General features: G+C 41.7%; 1 protein-coding gene across 4 annotated transcripts in view; it reads left to right on the top strand.

The window, feature by feature from the left end:
* The window catches only part of PDSS1 (decaprenyl diphosphate synthase subunit 1), a 55680-nt gene that overhangs the window by 15198 nt on the left and 24700 nt on the right, over positions 1-15782 (top strand). For 3 of the 4 annotated variants that reach the window (XM_067030300.1, XM_067030301.1, XM_067030302.1), the window contains exons 5-7: positions 10678-10819; positions 14386-14497; positions 14595-14704. In XM_067030300.1, the coding sequence (XP_066886401.1) occupies positions 10678-10819; positions 14386-14497; positions 14595-14704 (364 nt within the window). Of the gene's footprint in view, positions 1-10677; positions 10820-14385; positions 14498-14594; positions 14709-15782 lie in introns of all 4 variants that reach the window. The other variant, XR_010839889.1, reaches the window with a different exon arrangement.

The following is a 15782-nucleotide window of genomic DNA, read 5'->3' as shown; positions in this document are numbered from 1 at the left end:
ATAAATATTTACAATTGTTATATCTTCTTCATGGATCGATCCCTTGATCATTATGTAGTGTCCTTCTTTGTCTCTTGTAATAGTCTTTATTTTAAAGTCTATTTTGTCTGATATGAGAATTGCTACTCCAGCTTTCTTCTGATTTCCATTTGCATGGAATATCTTTTTCCATCCCCTCACTTTCAGCCTGTAAGTGTCCCTAGGTCTGAAGTGGGTCTCTTGTAGACAGCATATATATGGGTCCTGTTTTTGTATCCATTCAGCCAGTCTGTGTCTTTTGGTGGGAGCATTTAATCCATTTACATTTAAGGTAATTATTGATATGTGCGTTCCTATTACCATTTACTTAATTGTTTCAGGTTGTTCTTGTAGGTCTTTTCCTTCTCTTATGTTTCTTGCTTAGAGAAGTTCCTTTAGCATTTTCTGTAAAGCTGGTTTGGTGGTGCTGAACTCTCTCAGCTTTTGCTTGTCTGTAAAGGTTTTAATTTCTCCATCAAATCTGAATGAGATCCTTGCTGGGTAGAGTAATCTTGGTTGTAGGTTTCTTTCCTTCATCACTTTAAATATGTCCTGCCACTCCCTTCTGGCTTGTAGAGTTTCTGCTGAAAGATCAGATGTTAACCTTATGGGGATTCCCTTGTGTGTTATTTGTTGTTTTTCCCTTGCTGCTTTTAATATGTTTTCTTTGTATTTAATTTTTGACAGTTTGATTATTATGTGTCTCGGCGTGTTTATCCTTGGGTTTATCCTGTATGGGACTCTCTGTGCTTCCTGGACTTGATTGACTATTTCCTTTCCTATATTAGGGAAGTTTTCAACTATAATCTCTTCAAATATTTTCTCAGTCCCTTTCTTTTTCTCTTCTTCTTCTGGGACCCCTATGATTCGAATGTTGGTGTGTTTAATGTTGTCCCAGAGATCTCTGAGACTGTCCTCAGTTCTTTTTATTCTTTTTTCTTTCTTCGGCTCTGCAGTAGTTATTTCCACTATTTTATCTTCCAGGTCACTTATCCTTCCTTCTGCCTCAGTTATTCTGCTACTGATCCCATCTAGAGTATTTTTCATTTCATTTATTTTGTTGCTCATCGTTACTTGCTTCCTCTTTATTTCTTCTAGGTCCTTGTTAACTGTTTCTTGCAATTTGTCTATTCTATTTCCAAGATTTTGAATCATCTTTACTATCATTATTCTGAATTCTCTTTCAGATAGACTGGCTATTACCTCTTCATTTGTTAGATCTGGTGTGTTTTTATCTTCTTCATCTGCTGTGTGTTTTTCTGTCTTCTCATTTTGCTTATCTTACTGTGTTTGGGATCTCCTTTTTGCAGGCTGCAGGTTCGTAGTTCTATCTGTTTTTGGTGGCTGTCCCCAGTGGCTGAGGTTGGTTCAGTGGGTTGAGCAGGTTTCCTGGTTGGGGGGACTAGTGCCTGTGTTCTGGTGGATGAGGCTGGATCTTGTCTTTCTGGTGGGTAGGTCCACGTCTGGTGGTGTGTATGGGGATGTTGGTAGCCTTATTATGATTTTAGGCAGCCTCTCTGCTAATGGATGGGGCTGTAGACCTGTCTTGCTCTTTGTTGGGTATAGGGTGTCCAGCACTGTTCGTTGCTGGCCCTTGAGTGAAGCTGGGTCTTGGTGTTGAGATGGAGATCTCTGGGAGATTTCTGCCGATTGACATTACGTGGAGCTGAGAGGTCTCTTGTGGACCAGTGTCCTGAGGTTGGTTCTCCCACCTCAGAGACACAGCCTTGACACCTGGCTGGAGTGCCAAGAGCCTTTAATCCACACGGCTCAAAATAAAAGGGAGAAAAAAATAGAAAGGCAAGAAAGGAAGGAAGGAAGGAGGAAGGGAGGGAAGGAAGGATGAAAGGAAGGAAGGGAAGAAGAAAGGAAGGGAGGAAGGAAGGAGGGAATAAAGAAAGTAAGGGAGGGAGGAAGAAAGGAAGGGAGGAAGGAAGGAAGGAGGGAAATAGGAACGAAAGGAGGGAAGAAAGGAAGAAAGAAAGGGGAGAAGACAATAAAGTAGGGTAAAATACAGTTATTAAAATAAAGAAATAATTATTAAGAAGAAAAAGTTCTATTAAAGAAAAAAAAAAAAATGGGTCGGTCTAACCCTAGGACAAATGGTGAAAATAAAGCTATACAGACAAAATCTCACACAGCAGCACTCACATACACACTCACAAAAAGAAAAAAGGGGAAAATACTAGTATATCTTGCTCCCAAAGTCCACCTCCTCAACTTGGGATATTTCGCTGTCTATTCAGGTTTTCCACAGATGCAGGTCACTTCAAGTTGACTGTGGAGCTTTAACCCGCTGCTTCTGAGGCTGCTGGGAGAGACCTCCCCCTCTCCTCTTTGTTCGCACAGCTCCTGGGGTTCAGCTTTGGACTTGGCCGCGCCTCTGCGCGTAGGTCTTCCGAGGGCGTCTGCCCTTTGCTCAGACAGGGCGGGCGGGGTTAAGGGAGCAGCTGATTCGTGGTCTCTGGCTCACTCAGGCTGGTGGGGAGGGGGCACGGATGCGGGGCGAGCCCGCGGCGGCAGAGGCCGGCGTGACGCTGCACCGGCCCGAGGCACACTATGCGTTTTCCCGGGTAAGCAGTCCCTGGATCCCGGGACCCCGGCAGTGGCGGGCTGCACAGGCTCCCGGGAGGGGCGGTGTGGAGAGTGACCTGTGCTCGCACACAGGCTTCTTGGTGGCGGCAGTAGCAACCCTAGCGTCCCACACCCGTTTCTGTTGTCTGTAGCTCCTTCATGTGGTGCCCTTAATCCCCTTTCCTTGCGCCCCAGGAAGCGAAGAGGCAAGAAAAAGTCTCTTGTCTCTTCGGCAGCTCCACGCCCGTTTCTGGAGCTCCTTTAAGCGGCGCGCTTAAACCCCTCTCCTCGCGCAGCAGGAGGCAAAGAGGAAAGAAAAGGTCTCTTGCCTCTTCGGCAGCTCCAGACTTCTCCCGGACACCCTCTCCACTAGCCGTGGTTCACTAACCCCCTTCAAGCTGTTTTCACTCTGCCAACTCCAGACCTTTCCCTGGGATCCGCCTGAGGCTCAGTTCACAGCCCCTCCCGCCCCGGCGGCTGAGCAGACAAGGCTCTCGGGCTGGTGAGTGCTGATCGGCACCGATCCTCTGCAGAATCTCTCCGCTTCCCCCTCTTCCACCCGCCGTCTCTGCCCACGAAGGGGCTTCTAGTGTGTGGGAACCTTTCCTCCTTCATGGCTCCCTCCCACTGGTGCAGGTCCCGTCCCTATTCTTTTGTCTTTTTATTCTTTTTTCTTTTGCCCGACCCAGGTACGTGGGGAGTTTCTTGCCTTTTGGGAGGTCTGAGGTCTTCTGCCAGCGTTCGGTGGGTGTTCTATAGGAGAAGTTCCACGTGTAGATGTATTTCTGATGTATCTGTGAGGAGGAAGGTGATCCCCGCGTCTTACTCTTCCGCCATCTTCTCCCCACTCCCCTTATAGCATATTCTTAAAGGGTAATATGACCCAGAAAACCTTAAGACTTCATCTTTATTTTTCTTTTTTTTTTAAACATGTTTATTGGAGTATAATTGCTTTACAATGGTGTGTTAGTTTCTGCTTTAAAACAAAGTGAATCGGTTATACATATACATATGTTCCCATATCTCTTGCGTCTCCCTCCCTCCCACCCTCCCTATTCCACCCCTCTAGGTGATCACAAACCACCTAGCTGATCTCCCTGTGCCCTGCCGCTGCTTCCCACTAGCTATCTACCCTACGTTTGGTAGTGTATATATGTCCATGCCGCTCTCTCGCTTCGTCACAGCTTACCCTTCCCCCTCTCCATATCCTTAAGTCCATGCTCTAGTAGGTCTGTGTTTTATTCCTGTCCTACGCCAAGGCTCTTAATGACATTTTTTTTTCTTAGATTCCATATATATGTGTTAGCATACGGTATTTGTTTTTCTCTTTCTGACTTACTTCACTCTGTATGACAGACTCCAGGTCCATCCACCTCACTACAAATAACTCAATTTTGTTTCTTTTTATGGCTGAGTCATATTCCATTGTATATATGTGCCACATCTTCTTTATCCATTCATCTGTTGATGGACACTTAGGTTGCTTCCATGTCCTGGCTATTGTAAATAGAGCTGCAATGAACATTTTGGTACATGACTCTTTTTGAATTATGGTTTTCTCAGGGTATATGCCCAGTAGTGGGAATGCTGGGTTGTATGGTAGTTCTATTTGTAGTTTTTTAAGGAACCTCCATACTGTTTTCCATAGTGGCTGTATCAATTTACATTCCCACCAGCAGTGCAAGAGGGTTCCCTTTTCTCCACACCCTCTCCAGCATTTATGGTTTCTAGATTTTTTGATGATAGCCGTTCTGACCTGTGTGAGATGATATCTCATTGTACTTTTGATTTGCATTTCTCTAATGATTAATGATGTTGAGCATTCTTTCATGTGTCTGTTGGCAATCTGTATATCTTCTTTGGAGAAATGTCTATTTAGGTCTCCTGCCCATTTTTGGATTGGGTTGTTTGGTTTTTTGTTATTGAGCTGCATGAGTTGCTTGTAAATTTTGGAGATTAATCCTTTGCCAGTTGCTTCATTTGCAACTATTTTCTCCCATTCTGCGGGTTGTCATTTGGTCTTGTTTATGGTATCCTTTGCTGTGCAAAAGCTTTGAAGTTTCATTAGGTCCCATTTGTTTATTTTTCTTTTAATTTCCATTTCTCTAGAAGGTGGATCAAAAAGGATCTTGCTGTGATTGATGTCATAGAGTGTTCTTGCCTATGTTTTCCTCTAAGAGTTTTATAGTGTCTGGCCTTACATTTAGGTCTTTAACCCATTTTGAGATTATTTTTGTGTATGGTGTTAGGGAGTGTTCTAATTTCATACTTCTACAGGTAGCTGTCCAGTTTTCCCAGCACCACTTATTGAAGAGGCTGTCTTTTTTCCACTGTGTATCCTTCCCTCCTTTATCAAAGATAAGGTGACCATATGTGTGTGGGTTTATCTCTGGGCTTTCTATCCTGTTGCATTGATCTATATTTCTGTTTTTGTGCCAGTACCATACTGTCTTGACTACTGTAGCTTTGTAGTATAGTCTGAAGTCAGGGAGCCTGATTCCTCCAGCTCCATTTTTCGTTCTCAAGATTGCTTTGGCTATTCGGGGTCTTTTGTGTTTCCATACAAATTGTGAAATTTTTTGTTCTAGTTCTGTGAAAAATGCCAGTGGTAGTTTGATAGGGATTGTATTGAATCTGTAGATTGCTTTGGGTAGTAGAGTCATTGTCACAACGTTGATTCTTCCAATCCAAGAACATGGTATATCTCTCCATCTCTTTGTATCATGTTTAATTTCTTTCATCAGTGTCTTATAACTTTATGCATACAGGTCTTTCCTCTCCTCAGGTAGGTTTATTCCTAGATATGTTATTCTTTTTGTTGAAGTGGTAAATGGGAGTGTTTTCTTAATTTCCCTCTCAGATTTTTCATCATTAGTGTATAAGAATGCCAGAGATTTCTGTGCATTAATTTTGTATCCTGCTACTTTACCAAATTCATTGATTAGTTCTAGTAGTTTTCTGGCAGCATCTTTAGGATTCTCTATGTATAGGATCATGTCATCTGCAAACAGTGACAGCTTTACTTCTTCTTTTCTGATTTGGATTCCTTTTATTTCTTTTTCTTCTCTGAATGCTGTGGCTAAAACTTCCAAAACTAGGTTGAATAAGAGTGGTGAGAGTGGGCAACCTTGTCTTGTTCCTGATCTTAGTGGAAATGGTTTCAGTTTTTCACCATTGAGGATGATGTTGGCTGTGAGTTTGTTATATATGGCCTTTATTATGTTGAGGAAAGTTCCCTCTATGCCTACTTTCTGCAGGGTTTTTATCATAAATGGGTGTTGAATTTTGTCAAAAGCTTTCTCTGCATGTATTGAGATGATCATATGGTTTTTCTCCTTCAGTTTGTTGATATGGTGTATCACGTTGATTGATTTGCATATACTGAAGAATCCTTGCATTCCTGGAATAAACCCCACTTGATCATGGTGTATGATCCTTTTAATGTGCTGTTGGATTCTGTTTGCTAGTATTTTGTTGAGGATTTTTCATCTATGTTCATCAGTGATATTGGCCTGTAGTTTTCTTTCTTTGTGACGTCTTTGTCTGGTTTTGGTATCAGGGTGATGGTGACCTCATAAGATGAGTTTGGGAGTGTTCCTCCCTCTGCTATCTTTTGGAGGAGTTTGAGAAGGATAGGTGTTAGCTCTTCTCTAAATGTTTGATAGAATTCACCTGTGAAGCCATCTGGTCCTGGGCTTTTGTTTGTTGGAAGATTTTGAATCACAGTTTCAATTTCAGTGCTTGTGATTGGTCTGTTCATATTTTCTGTTTCTTTCTGATTCAGTCTCGGCAGGTTGTGCATTTTTAAGAATTTGTCCATTTCTTCCAGGTTTGTAAGGCCAGTAACTATCAAACTCTTAGAGGAAAACATAGGCAGAACACCCTATGATATAAATCACAGCAAGATCCTTTTTGACCCACCTCCTAGAGAAATGGAAGTAAAAAGAAAAATAAACAAATGGGACCTAATGAAACTTAAAAGCTTTTGCACAGCAAAGGAAACCATAAACAAGACCAAATAACAACCCTCAGAATGGGAGAAAATAGTTGCAAATGAACCAACTGACAAAGGATTAATCTTCAAAATCTGCAAGCAGCTCATGCAGCTCAATATCAAAAAAACAACCCAATCCAAAAATGGGCAGAAAAACTAAATAGACATTTCTCCAAAGAAGATATACAGATTGCCAACAGATACATGAAAGAATGCTCAACATCATTAATCATTAGAGAAATTCAAATCAAAAGTACAATGAGATATCATCTCACACAGGTCAGAACGGCTATCATCAAAAAATCTAGAAACCATAAATGCTGGAGAGGGTGTGGAGAAAAGGGAACCCTCTTGCACTGCTGGTGGGAATGTAAATTGATACAGCCACTATGGAGAACAGTATGGAGGTTCCTTAAAAAACTACAAATAGAACTACCATACAACCCAGCATTCCCACTACTGGGCATATACCCTGAGAAAACCATAATTCAAAAAGAGTCATGTACCAAAGTGTTCATTGTAGCTCTATTTACAATAGCCAGGAGATGGAATCAACCTAAGTGTCCATCATCGGATGAATAGATAAAGAAGATGTGGCACATATATACAGTGGAATATTACTCAGCCATAAAAAGAAAGGAAATTGAGTTATTTGTAGTGAGGTGGATGGACCTAGAGACTGTCATACAGAGTGAAGTAAGTCAGAAAGAGAAAAATAAATACCGTATGCTAACACATATATATGGACTCTAAGAAAAAAAAAAAAGGTCATGAGGAACCTAGGGGTAAGATGGGAATGGAGATGCAGACCTACTAGAGAATGGACTTGAGGATGTGGGGAGGGGGAAGGGTAAGCTGTGACAAAGTGAGAGAGTAGCATGGACATATATATACACTACCAAACGTAGAATAGATAGCTAGTGGGAAGCAGCCGCATAGCACAGGGAGATCAGCTCGGTGGTTTGTGACCACCTAGAGGTGTGGGATAGGGAGGGCGGGAGGGAGGGAGACGCAAGAGGGAAGAGATATAGGAACATGTGTATATGTATAACTGATTCGCTTTGTTATAAAGCAGAAACTAACACACCATTGTAAAGCAATTATACTCCAATAAAGATGTGAAGAAAAATTAAATAAATAAATCACACGTGAGCTTGGTGAAGTGTATGTGGGGGGTCATTATATTATTCCATCTGTTTCCATCTGCGCTTGAAATTCTTCATTATAAAAATGTTTGAGCGCTTCCCTGGTGGCGCAGTGGTTGAGAATTTGCCTGCCGATGCAGGGGACACGGGTTCGTGCCCCGGTCTGGGAAGATCCCACATGCCGCGGAGTGGCTGGGCCCGTGAGCCATGGCCGCTGGGCCTGCGCGTCCAGAGCCTGTGCTCCGCAACGGGAGAGGCCACAACAGTGAGAGAACCGCATACCACACACACACACACACACACACACACACACACACACACACACACACACACACACACACACACACACACACTTTGAAATCTAATGAAGAGGGAAAACGCTGACTGTTGTGAGGGGTTGGCTGAGTCATCGCACGCTCTTCCAGGTGTGAGGGATGGAGGACAGAGCCACCTTTCGAGACTCAGGGCCTCATTTTCTCTTGCTGTCTCGCCTCACTGGTTTTTCTTAGCACCTCTCCCAGAAGTTGGGAAAGTGTGGCAGCTCTTTCACAGCAGGAAGTAGACATGGTGCCCAGTTTTTTGAAGGCATGACTCAGTTCGGTACTTCGAAGATTTCATCTTCAAAACAGTGTGAGTTGTTTCTGTGATCTGTAAATTTGGGTTCCAGATCGTTATGCTGTACTGTGGATACGTAGTGACAGTATTTTCCAGATAGAAGCTGGCACATGTTAAAGGCTAATTGTGCAGGGAAAAGTACATCAGGTAAAATGATAAAGCTTCTAAAATGTGATGTTTATCCTGTGTAGGGGCTGTGTCACGATGCCAAATAACTTTCGAAGCAAGAATCCTGATTTCAACAATTTAGCCATACAATATGGCGTTTTTACATATATGTAGTCTATGAAGTTTCAAAATATTTTAAGAAATCTTTGTTTTAATATCTTGAAATTACAAAAAAATACAGTGTCTCAGTGAGTACTGCCATTTTACTGCAGCTTCCCAGCAGGACCCCTGCCTGCTGACATAGTTTGTGATAACAGAAGTGGTGCCTGACCTATAAATACATGAGAAAGGCTTAGAGGTCTTACCAGTTGTTTAAGGTAAGATCTACTATTAATGAGTAGCAAGTGTATATTTCCTCAGACTGAAATTAATTGAGAAAATGTTCTAAAGAAATAGTCTTTCTATTTATGTAAAAAACAACTGTAAAAGTCTACATCTTTTCTTGTGCATTAAGATAGGATCCAGTAAATTTACCTTAAAAATATTTGGGTTCCAAGCTTCCTTCTGTAGGGTCTGTGAGTTTCTCACTGAAGGGTTCAGAACAAGCTCTTTTTTTTTTTTTAAGTCTTTTTTTTTTTTTTTTTTTTTGCGGTACGCGGGCCTCTCACTGTTGTGGCCTCTCCCGTTGCGGAGCACAGGCTCCGGACGTGCAGGCTCTGGACACGCAGGCTCAGCGGCTATGGCTCACAGGCCTAGCCACTCCGCGGCATGTGGGATCTTCCCAGACCGGGGCACGAACCCATGAGACTCTTAACCACTGCGCCACCAGGGAAGCCCCAGAACAAGCTCTTGGAAGCCATCCAAAGCTCCATTTTCTCATTAACTAGAGTAGTTTTACAGGATGATTTGTCCCTCCCCTCTGTTTCTTTACTTCTTCCTCCTCAGAAGAATGTGTTGTCATCCAGAAGTGTTTAGAACTGTTACAATTGTGACATTAGTAAATAATGAGCAGCACTTTACAGTTGATTTCTGGGCTAAAAGCAGTTGGAAGATTCTGAGGTTTAGTTCAAAAAATCTTAAGTAAGAGTTGCTGGCAAAGCACCATATTTTAAAATTACATTTAAAGCAAGATGGAAAGATAGTCTTCAGGCTGATTTAGTGTTTGTAGTTCAATTCCAGCATCTTTAATGTTAGTTATACTTCATTTTTCATGGGTTTATGCTAGATCTGAGGAATTAGAATGAGCACTGGCTTTTGAAGATGTTCAGATTAGGTTTTTAAAGAAAAAAGTCACATTTCAGTATCTCTCTCACTTTTCTCCCCTCTAAGAGAGAACGTGGTGATATTTGAAAAGTAAGCTATAGGAATAAATAAAACATTTGGTTAGCGTGTGTTTGAGCCAGGCTTCTGTTTTAGATTCAGAAAATTCAGTTGGTTATTTCTCCAGTTTGATTTTCTTAAAATTCAGTTTTTTTAAATTCCCATAGATGATGATGGTGAGAATAATGATGATTAAAAAGAAATTGGGGTTCCTTTTAACTAAAAGTCACATCCAAGTGTCTTCTTGGGAATGTTTCTCCTGTGTTTTGTGTTAAATCTGGGAAGTGAAAGTTTAAATTTCTAATGCACAGGTTAAATTTGAATTGGAATTCATATTTCAGTATGAATTATCAATTCATATTGGTAACCAATATCAATAGCCAGTTAGAATTATGAATTCCAGTTCTCTTGGTTATCAAGGTCTTCTTACTAAATATTTAAGATTTTATTAAAAGCTTTGAACACAGTGACCATTGGTTCTTTCATACACTTCTTTAGAACGCTCTTCACCCATCTTCCCCATCCACCCCTGAAATTTAATTGTTACCTAACTGTAAACTTGACCAACTGACCAAGACCACTGTTATAGGACATAAAGATGATTCTTCAGCCAGGTACTCAGACATCTCAGGTGTTCATCCTTTTTTTGTTGTTAATTATACAAATTCTACTTCTTAGCGTGTTGTCCCGACAACATAATCTTGGTGCAGTGTATCTTGTGCATTTTTAAAATGTTCTCCAAATGATAGAATTGGCTGTGTAGGGAAGCCAAAGTTTTTATATAGTTTCTCTTAGAGAAATAAAATTCTTTATCCTAGATCTGATGTCCAGTTTTCACAAGATGATTGCTGAGAAGGTTATAGGCGGCGTCTCTGTTAAAAAGCATTGCTTTCTGTTAACTAGAAATGTGCAAGCAAGCCAGCGTGCCATAGCCTTAATTGCAGAAATGATCCACACTGCCAGCCTGGTCCATGATGATGTCATTGATGACGCAAGTTCCCGAAGAGGAAAACACACAGTTAATAAGATCTGGGGTGAAAAGAAGGTACGGCTTTTTGGGTTTTTAAATCTTTCTTGTTAAATCCCATACTCTTTGGATTGCATTTGTTTTCCAGATTTGTCTCATTAAAAAGTAAAATATGCTTCAGCAAATGTCGTCTTCCAGCTTTCAAAATAGTTTTCATGTCTGGTCTATATACAAATGTCTGGTCATGGATAACAGCACAGAAAAATAAACTTAGTGTTTTTGCTTCTTCACAGTTTTATATAGAATTTGGTTAAGGAAGGAGATTTTTGTAGTTACCCAAAAAGCATATTTCATGAGGAATCACACCTTTTACTTTGGGGCTTACATTACTCAGATTCACTTTAATTGCTTAACCATTTACTAACTGCCACATGCAAGAGTTTCAAGGCAAGTAAATAAATAAAAGTAAAAAATATATATATATATATGTATAAATATACACACATATACACACACACACATATTCATACACATCTGTATCAATCTCAGGGGGATACTGTTCTCCCGTGAAATTTTTACCTTTTTAAATAGAAGCTTTATAATTGAGTAGTTCACGTATATTTTAAAGCATATTTCCACATTATTTTATTAGCATTTCTTGAAGGGGGTGTGTAGAATGTGTCATCTTGTTTAAGGATGTTTAGATCATGGGTTGAGGAAGGGGATAAAATTGAGCAAATAAAACGGAAGACCCACGGGCCTTCTGGGAGCAAGCATCTCCCACCACACATGCCCTTGGCCATCCTGCCCATTTGAAGCACAAACAAAACATTAATGTGAATGAGGTTTCCCTCTCCATACCTTCCCCGCCCTCACACGTCTGTAATACCTGGTTCCCACCTGTTTTCTAATCGTATTCAAAGAAGAAATGTACCTTAATTATTATCTTTACATGCTGGTTTTGCTTTTAGCACACATGATTTTGTTAAATCTTTTTATTTCCGATTTTAGATGAAAAGGTTTTGTGTCCTATTGACAGAATTCCATACATCAGAATGTTGGTAAAAAAGGGTGGAGTTTCAAAAAAAAAAAAAAAAAAGGGTGGAGTTTCATTTTGGAGAGGCCCTGGGTAACTCTATGACATGTGCTGCAGTCTGCTGTGTCTGTTTTCAGGGCCTGTCCTTAAAACTTTATACTTGAGCCCTTGGGCAAACGGGGAGGATTAAATGAACAAGTTAAGATTATCTCCTGACTCGTCCCCTCTTGTGACTGCCTCTGCTATTGGGGTCCTCCATCCTTTTTAAAATTATTATTAATTTATTTATTTATTTATGGCTGCGTTGGGTGTCTGTTGCTGCGCGCGGGCTTTCTCTAGTTGCGGTGAGCGGGGGCTACTCTTCAACGCGGTGCTTGGGCTTCTCATTGTGGTGGCTTCTCTTGTTGTGGAACACTTGTTGCGGAGCACGGGCTCTAGGCACACAGGCTTCAGTAGTTGTGGCTCGCGGGCTCTAGAGCGCAGGCTTAGTAGTTGTGTCGCACGGGCTTAGTTGCTCCGCGGCATGTGGGATCTTCCCGGACCAGGGCTCGAACCCGTGTCCCCTGCATTGGCAGGCAGAATCTTAACCACTGGCCACCAGAAAAGTCCCGGGGGCCTCCTTTGGAAGACCGTGTTTACACTGTCACCTGCCTCTTTCAGCTGCAAGGCTGGTCTGCCCTGCATGGGGCCACCTGCTAGTCTCCCCTTTTTTGCCCGTCAAACAAAACTGCTGTGTTACCAATAAAAATCCATTCGTACAGTACCTCCTCCATGAACCCTCATTCCCCTTTCTGGGTCCCTATCCCTTCTTTCCCTTAACCCCTCACCCCAGCCATCCCCAGTCTGGCAGCTTTAGTTCCAAATGCTGGAACCGTCTGGCCTCTGGGATCCCCAGGGCCAGGAGAGGAAAGAGGCAAAAGCCTAGAGATCCTGAGCCCTCAGCTGCTAATGATTGTAGGGTGGGTGATGGATGTGTGTGTACTTATAAATCATAATGCGTACAATGACTTTATTTTTTTTAATTTTTGGCTGCATTGGGTCTTTGTTGCTGCGCGTGGGCTTTTCTCTAGTTGTGGCGAGCAGGGGCTACTCTTCGTCGTGGTGCACAGGCTTCTCATTGTGGTGGCTTCTCTTGTTGCAGAGCACGGGCTCTAGATGTGCGGGCTTCAGTAGTTGGGGCTCATGGGCTCAGTAGTTGGGGCGCATGGGCTCAGTAGTTGAGGCTCGTGGACTCTAGAGCACAGGCTCAGTAGTTGTGGCGCACAGGATCAGTAGTTGTGACGCATGGGCTTAGTTGCTCCACGGCATGTGGGATCTTCCTGGAACAGGGATTGAACCCGTGTCCCCTGTATTGACAGGCAGATTCTTAACCACTGTGCCACCAGAAAAGTCCTTCAATGACATTATAAGTGTATATTTACATTTACATCAAGATACCTTACACAGTATATGTTATATAAAATGATTAGTTGGTAAACATACTGAACATCACTAATTTTAGATAGTAGAGGACTAACAGACAGTAAAAACTTGGAACTTCCCTGGCAGTCCAGCAGTTAAGACTAGGCTCTTCCACTGCAGGGGGCACGGGTTCAGTCCCTAGTTGGGGAGCTAAGATCCCACATGCCACACGGTGCAGCCAAAAACAACAACAACAACAAATAAAAAAACTTGAAATGTGGTTATGTTGCAAATTCTGTGGATTAAAATTCCACAAACTCTATCATTTATAACTACTCTATAACACCTATCCATATCTTTAAGTATGCAAATTAGTGTATTTGAGTACAGCATGTAATTCGGTCATGAGTAACTTACAATTAGTTGCAAATACAATGCAGACGTTTATTCACAATCTAAAGAAGATTGGGAAAATATTGATTGGTGTTCAGTGAAAAAAATATTTTGTCCTGGAATGAGGGGCAGTGTAATAGCGTTCTAAGAACATTGAACTTGGAGCCAAGATTCCTTGGTTTCGTTTTCATTGAGAAAAGCATGGGTTGGGCCATGTACTGGTGCGTACTAAGTACTAGCTGGATAATTCCCGCTACGTGCCCTTAGGAGTTCAGTAAATAGGAAAAATGTGGGATGACAGCAGTATCCAAGGGGTGCTGCGCTCACAGAAGATCAGAGTGAGCGGTCTGAGTGAACTTCCTGCAGGTGCCGCCTGAGCTAATTCTGCACGAGTCTGCCAGGTGATGAAGGGTAAGGCCTGTTTTGAGCAGAAGAAACAGTAAGTGCAAAGGCACAGCCACATAGTTTGATGGGAGAGCAAATGGTCCAGCGTAACTAAATGAAGGCAGTGACATTTTGCTGGGGCTAGGGATGAAGCCAGAGGGTCAGGTACTTCCGTCTCTGGGCATTCATTTCTTCAGCTCTGAACTGGAGAGGCAGACTGGGTCATCTCTGAGAGCCCATCCAGTTCAAACAGCACCCCAAATCTGTAGCTGATTATAACATGATCCTGCTGAGGAAGAGGAAGGGGAAAAACTTACATCCGGGATGACCCCTACCTCCCATTCTGTTTCTCTTCTGAGAAGTTAACTTCATTGTTGGCTCCAATGCTCATATACTTTTCCCTGAAAGTTTTTCTTCTCTTCTTTTCTAGGCTGTCCTTGCTGGCGATTTAATTCTTTCTGCAGCATCGATAGCTCTGGCACGAATTGGAAATACAACTGTTGTATCTATTTTAACCCAAGTGATTGAAGATTTGGTGCGTGGTAGGTTAATTCTGACTTTTCTTCTTTTTAAATCAATCTTATTTTTCTGCCAAGCAAAAAAAAAAAACCCTCACATGACCACTTTCCTTTTTTATAGGTGAATTTCTTCAGCTCGGGTCAAAAGAAAATGAAAATGAAAGATTTGCACACTACCTTGAAAAGACGTTCAAGAAGACTGCAAGTCTGATAGCCAACAGTTGTAAAGCAGTATGTACGTTCTGTCTCTTTTCAAGTTAAAAACAAACAAACCTTCTAGTTCTTTCTTGGGAGCTAATTCTCCTAGAAAAAATTTCACTGGAGAACCTTAAAATAGTAACTGAAATCCCAAGAGGTTATTGAGAAAAGAATTGCATCCCCAGACAGTGGAGAACTTTTGCTGAGGTTTCCGTTTTTGCTGTTTTCTTTTGCTATGCAGACATCAACTTTTCATCTTTCCTCCCAAGAATTGAATCAAAATAAGCTTTATAATGTATTCCCCAATCTAATTTCCAAATGGTATAACATTTTTAAAAATTTATTTATTTATTATTTTTGGCTACGTTGGGTCTTTGTTGCTGCATGTGGGCTTTCTTTAGTTGCGGTGAGCAGGGGCTACTCTTCGTTGTGGTTCACGGGCTTCTCATTGTGGTGGCTTCTCTTGTTGTGGAGCACGGGCTCTAGGTGTGCAGGCTTCAGTAGTTGTGGCACGCGGGCTCAGTAGTTGTGGCTTGTAGGCTCTAGAGCACAGGCTCAGTAATTGTGGCGCATGGGCTTAGCTGCTCTGCGGCATGTGGGATCTTCCTGGACCAGGGATCAAACCCGTGTCCCCTGCGTTGGCAGGCAGATTCTTAACAACTGTGCCACCAGAGAGAAATCCCTAAATGGTTAACATTTTGAACAACTTATCATAAATAGTTACTCTCGTGATTATCACACACACTGTTTCTTACGTTTTATGTATAAAAAGTAATGAAATGGTGTGTTCTTAAGTATAATATTGACCTGGGAGAAAATATATAACTATCAGATTGTACTCGTGTTCTATATTTTTTTTATGAGTAGTAGATCCTCCCAGTTATATGAAATATAAACAAGCCATTTTCCTTCCGAGTATAATTTGAGTGTGAACCATAACTTTTTTTTACCTCTTGCTTTCTCTTTGGCTTTCCCTCTACTCTTCACATAGTTTTTCTTTTTAAAAATCAGTTAGTATTATCCTTAATCTGTAGACTAAACTGTGGTATTCACTGCTAGCCCATGAATGAGAGACAATTCTCTCCATAGAATTGTTCATCTGACTGTCTCT

Source organism: Kogia breviceps, chromosome 3, assembly GCF_026419965.1.
Source record: "Kogia breviceps isolate mKogBre1 chromosome 3, mKogBre1 haplotype 1, whole genome shotgun sequence".
NCBI classification, from domain to species: Eukaryota; Metazoa; Chordata; class Mammalia; order Artiodactyla; family Physeteridae; genus Kogia; species Kogia breviceps.
This window is presented reverse-complemented; position numbering and strand designations above follow the sequence as displayed.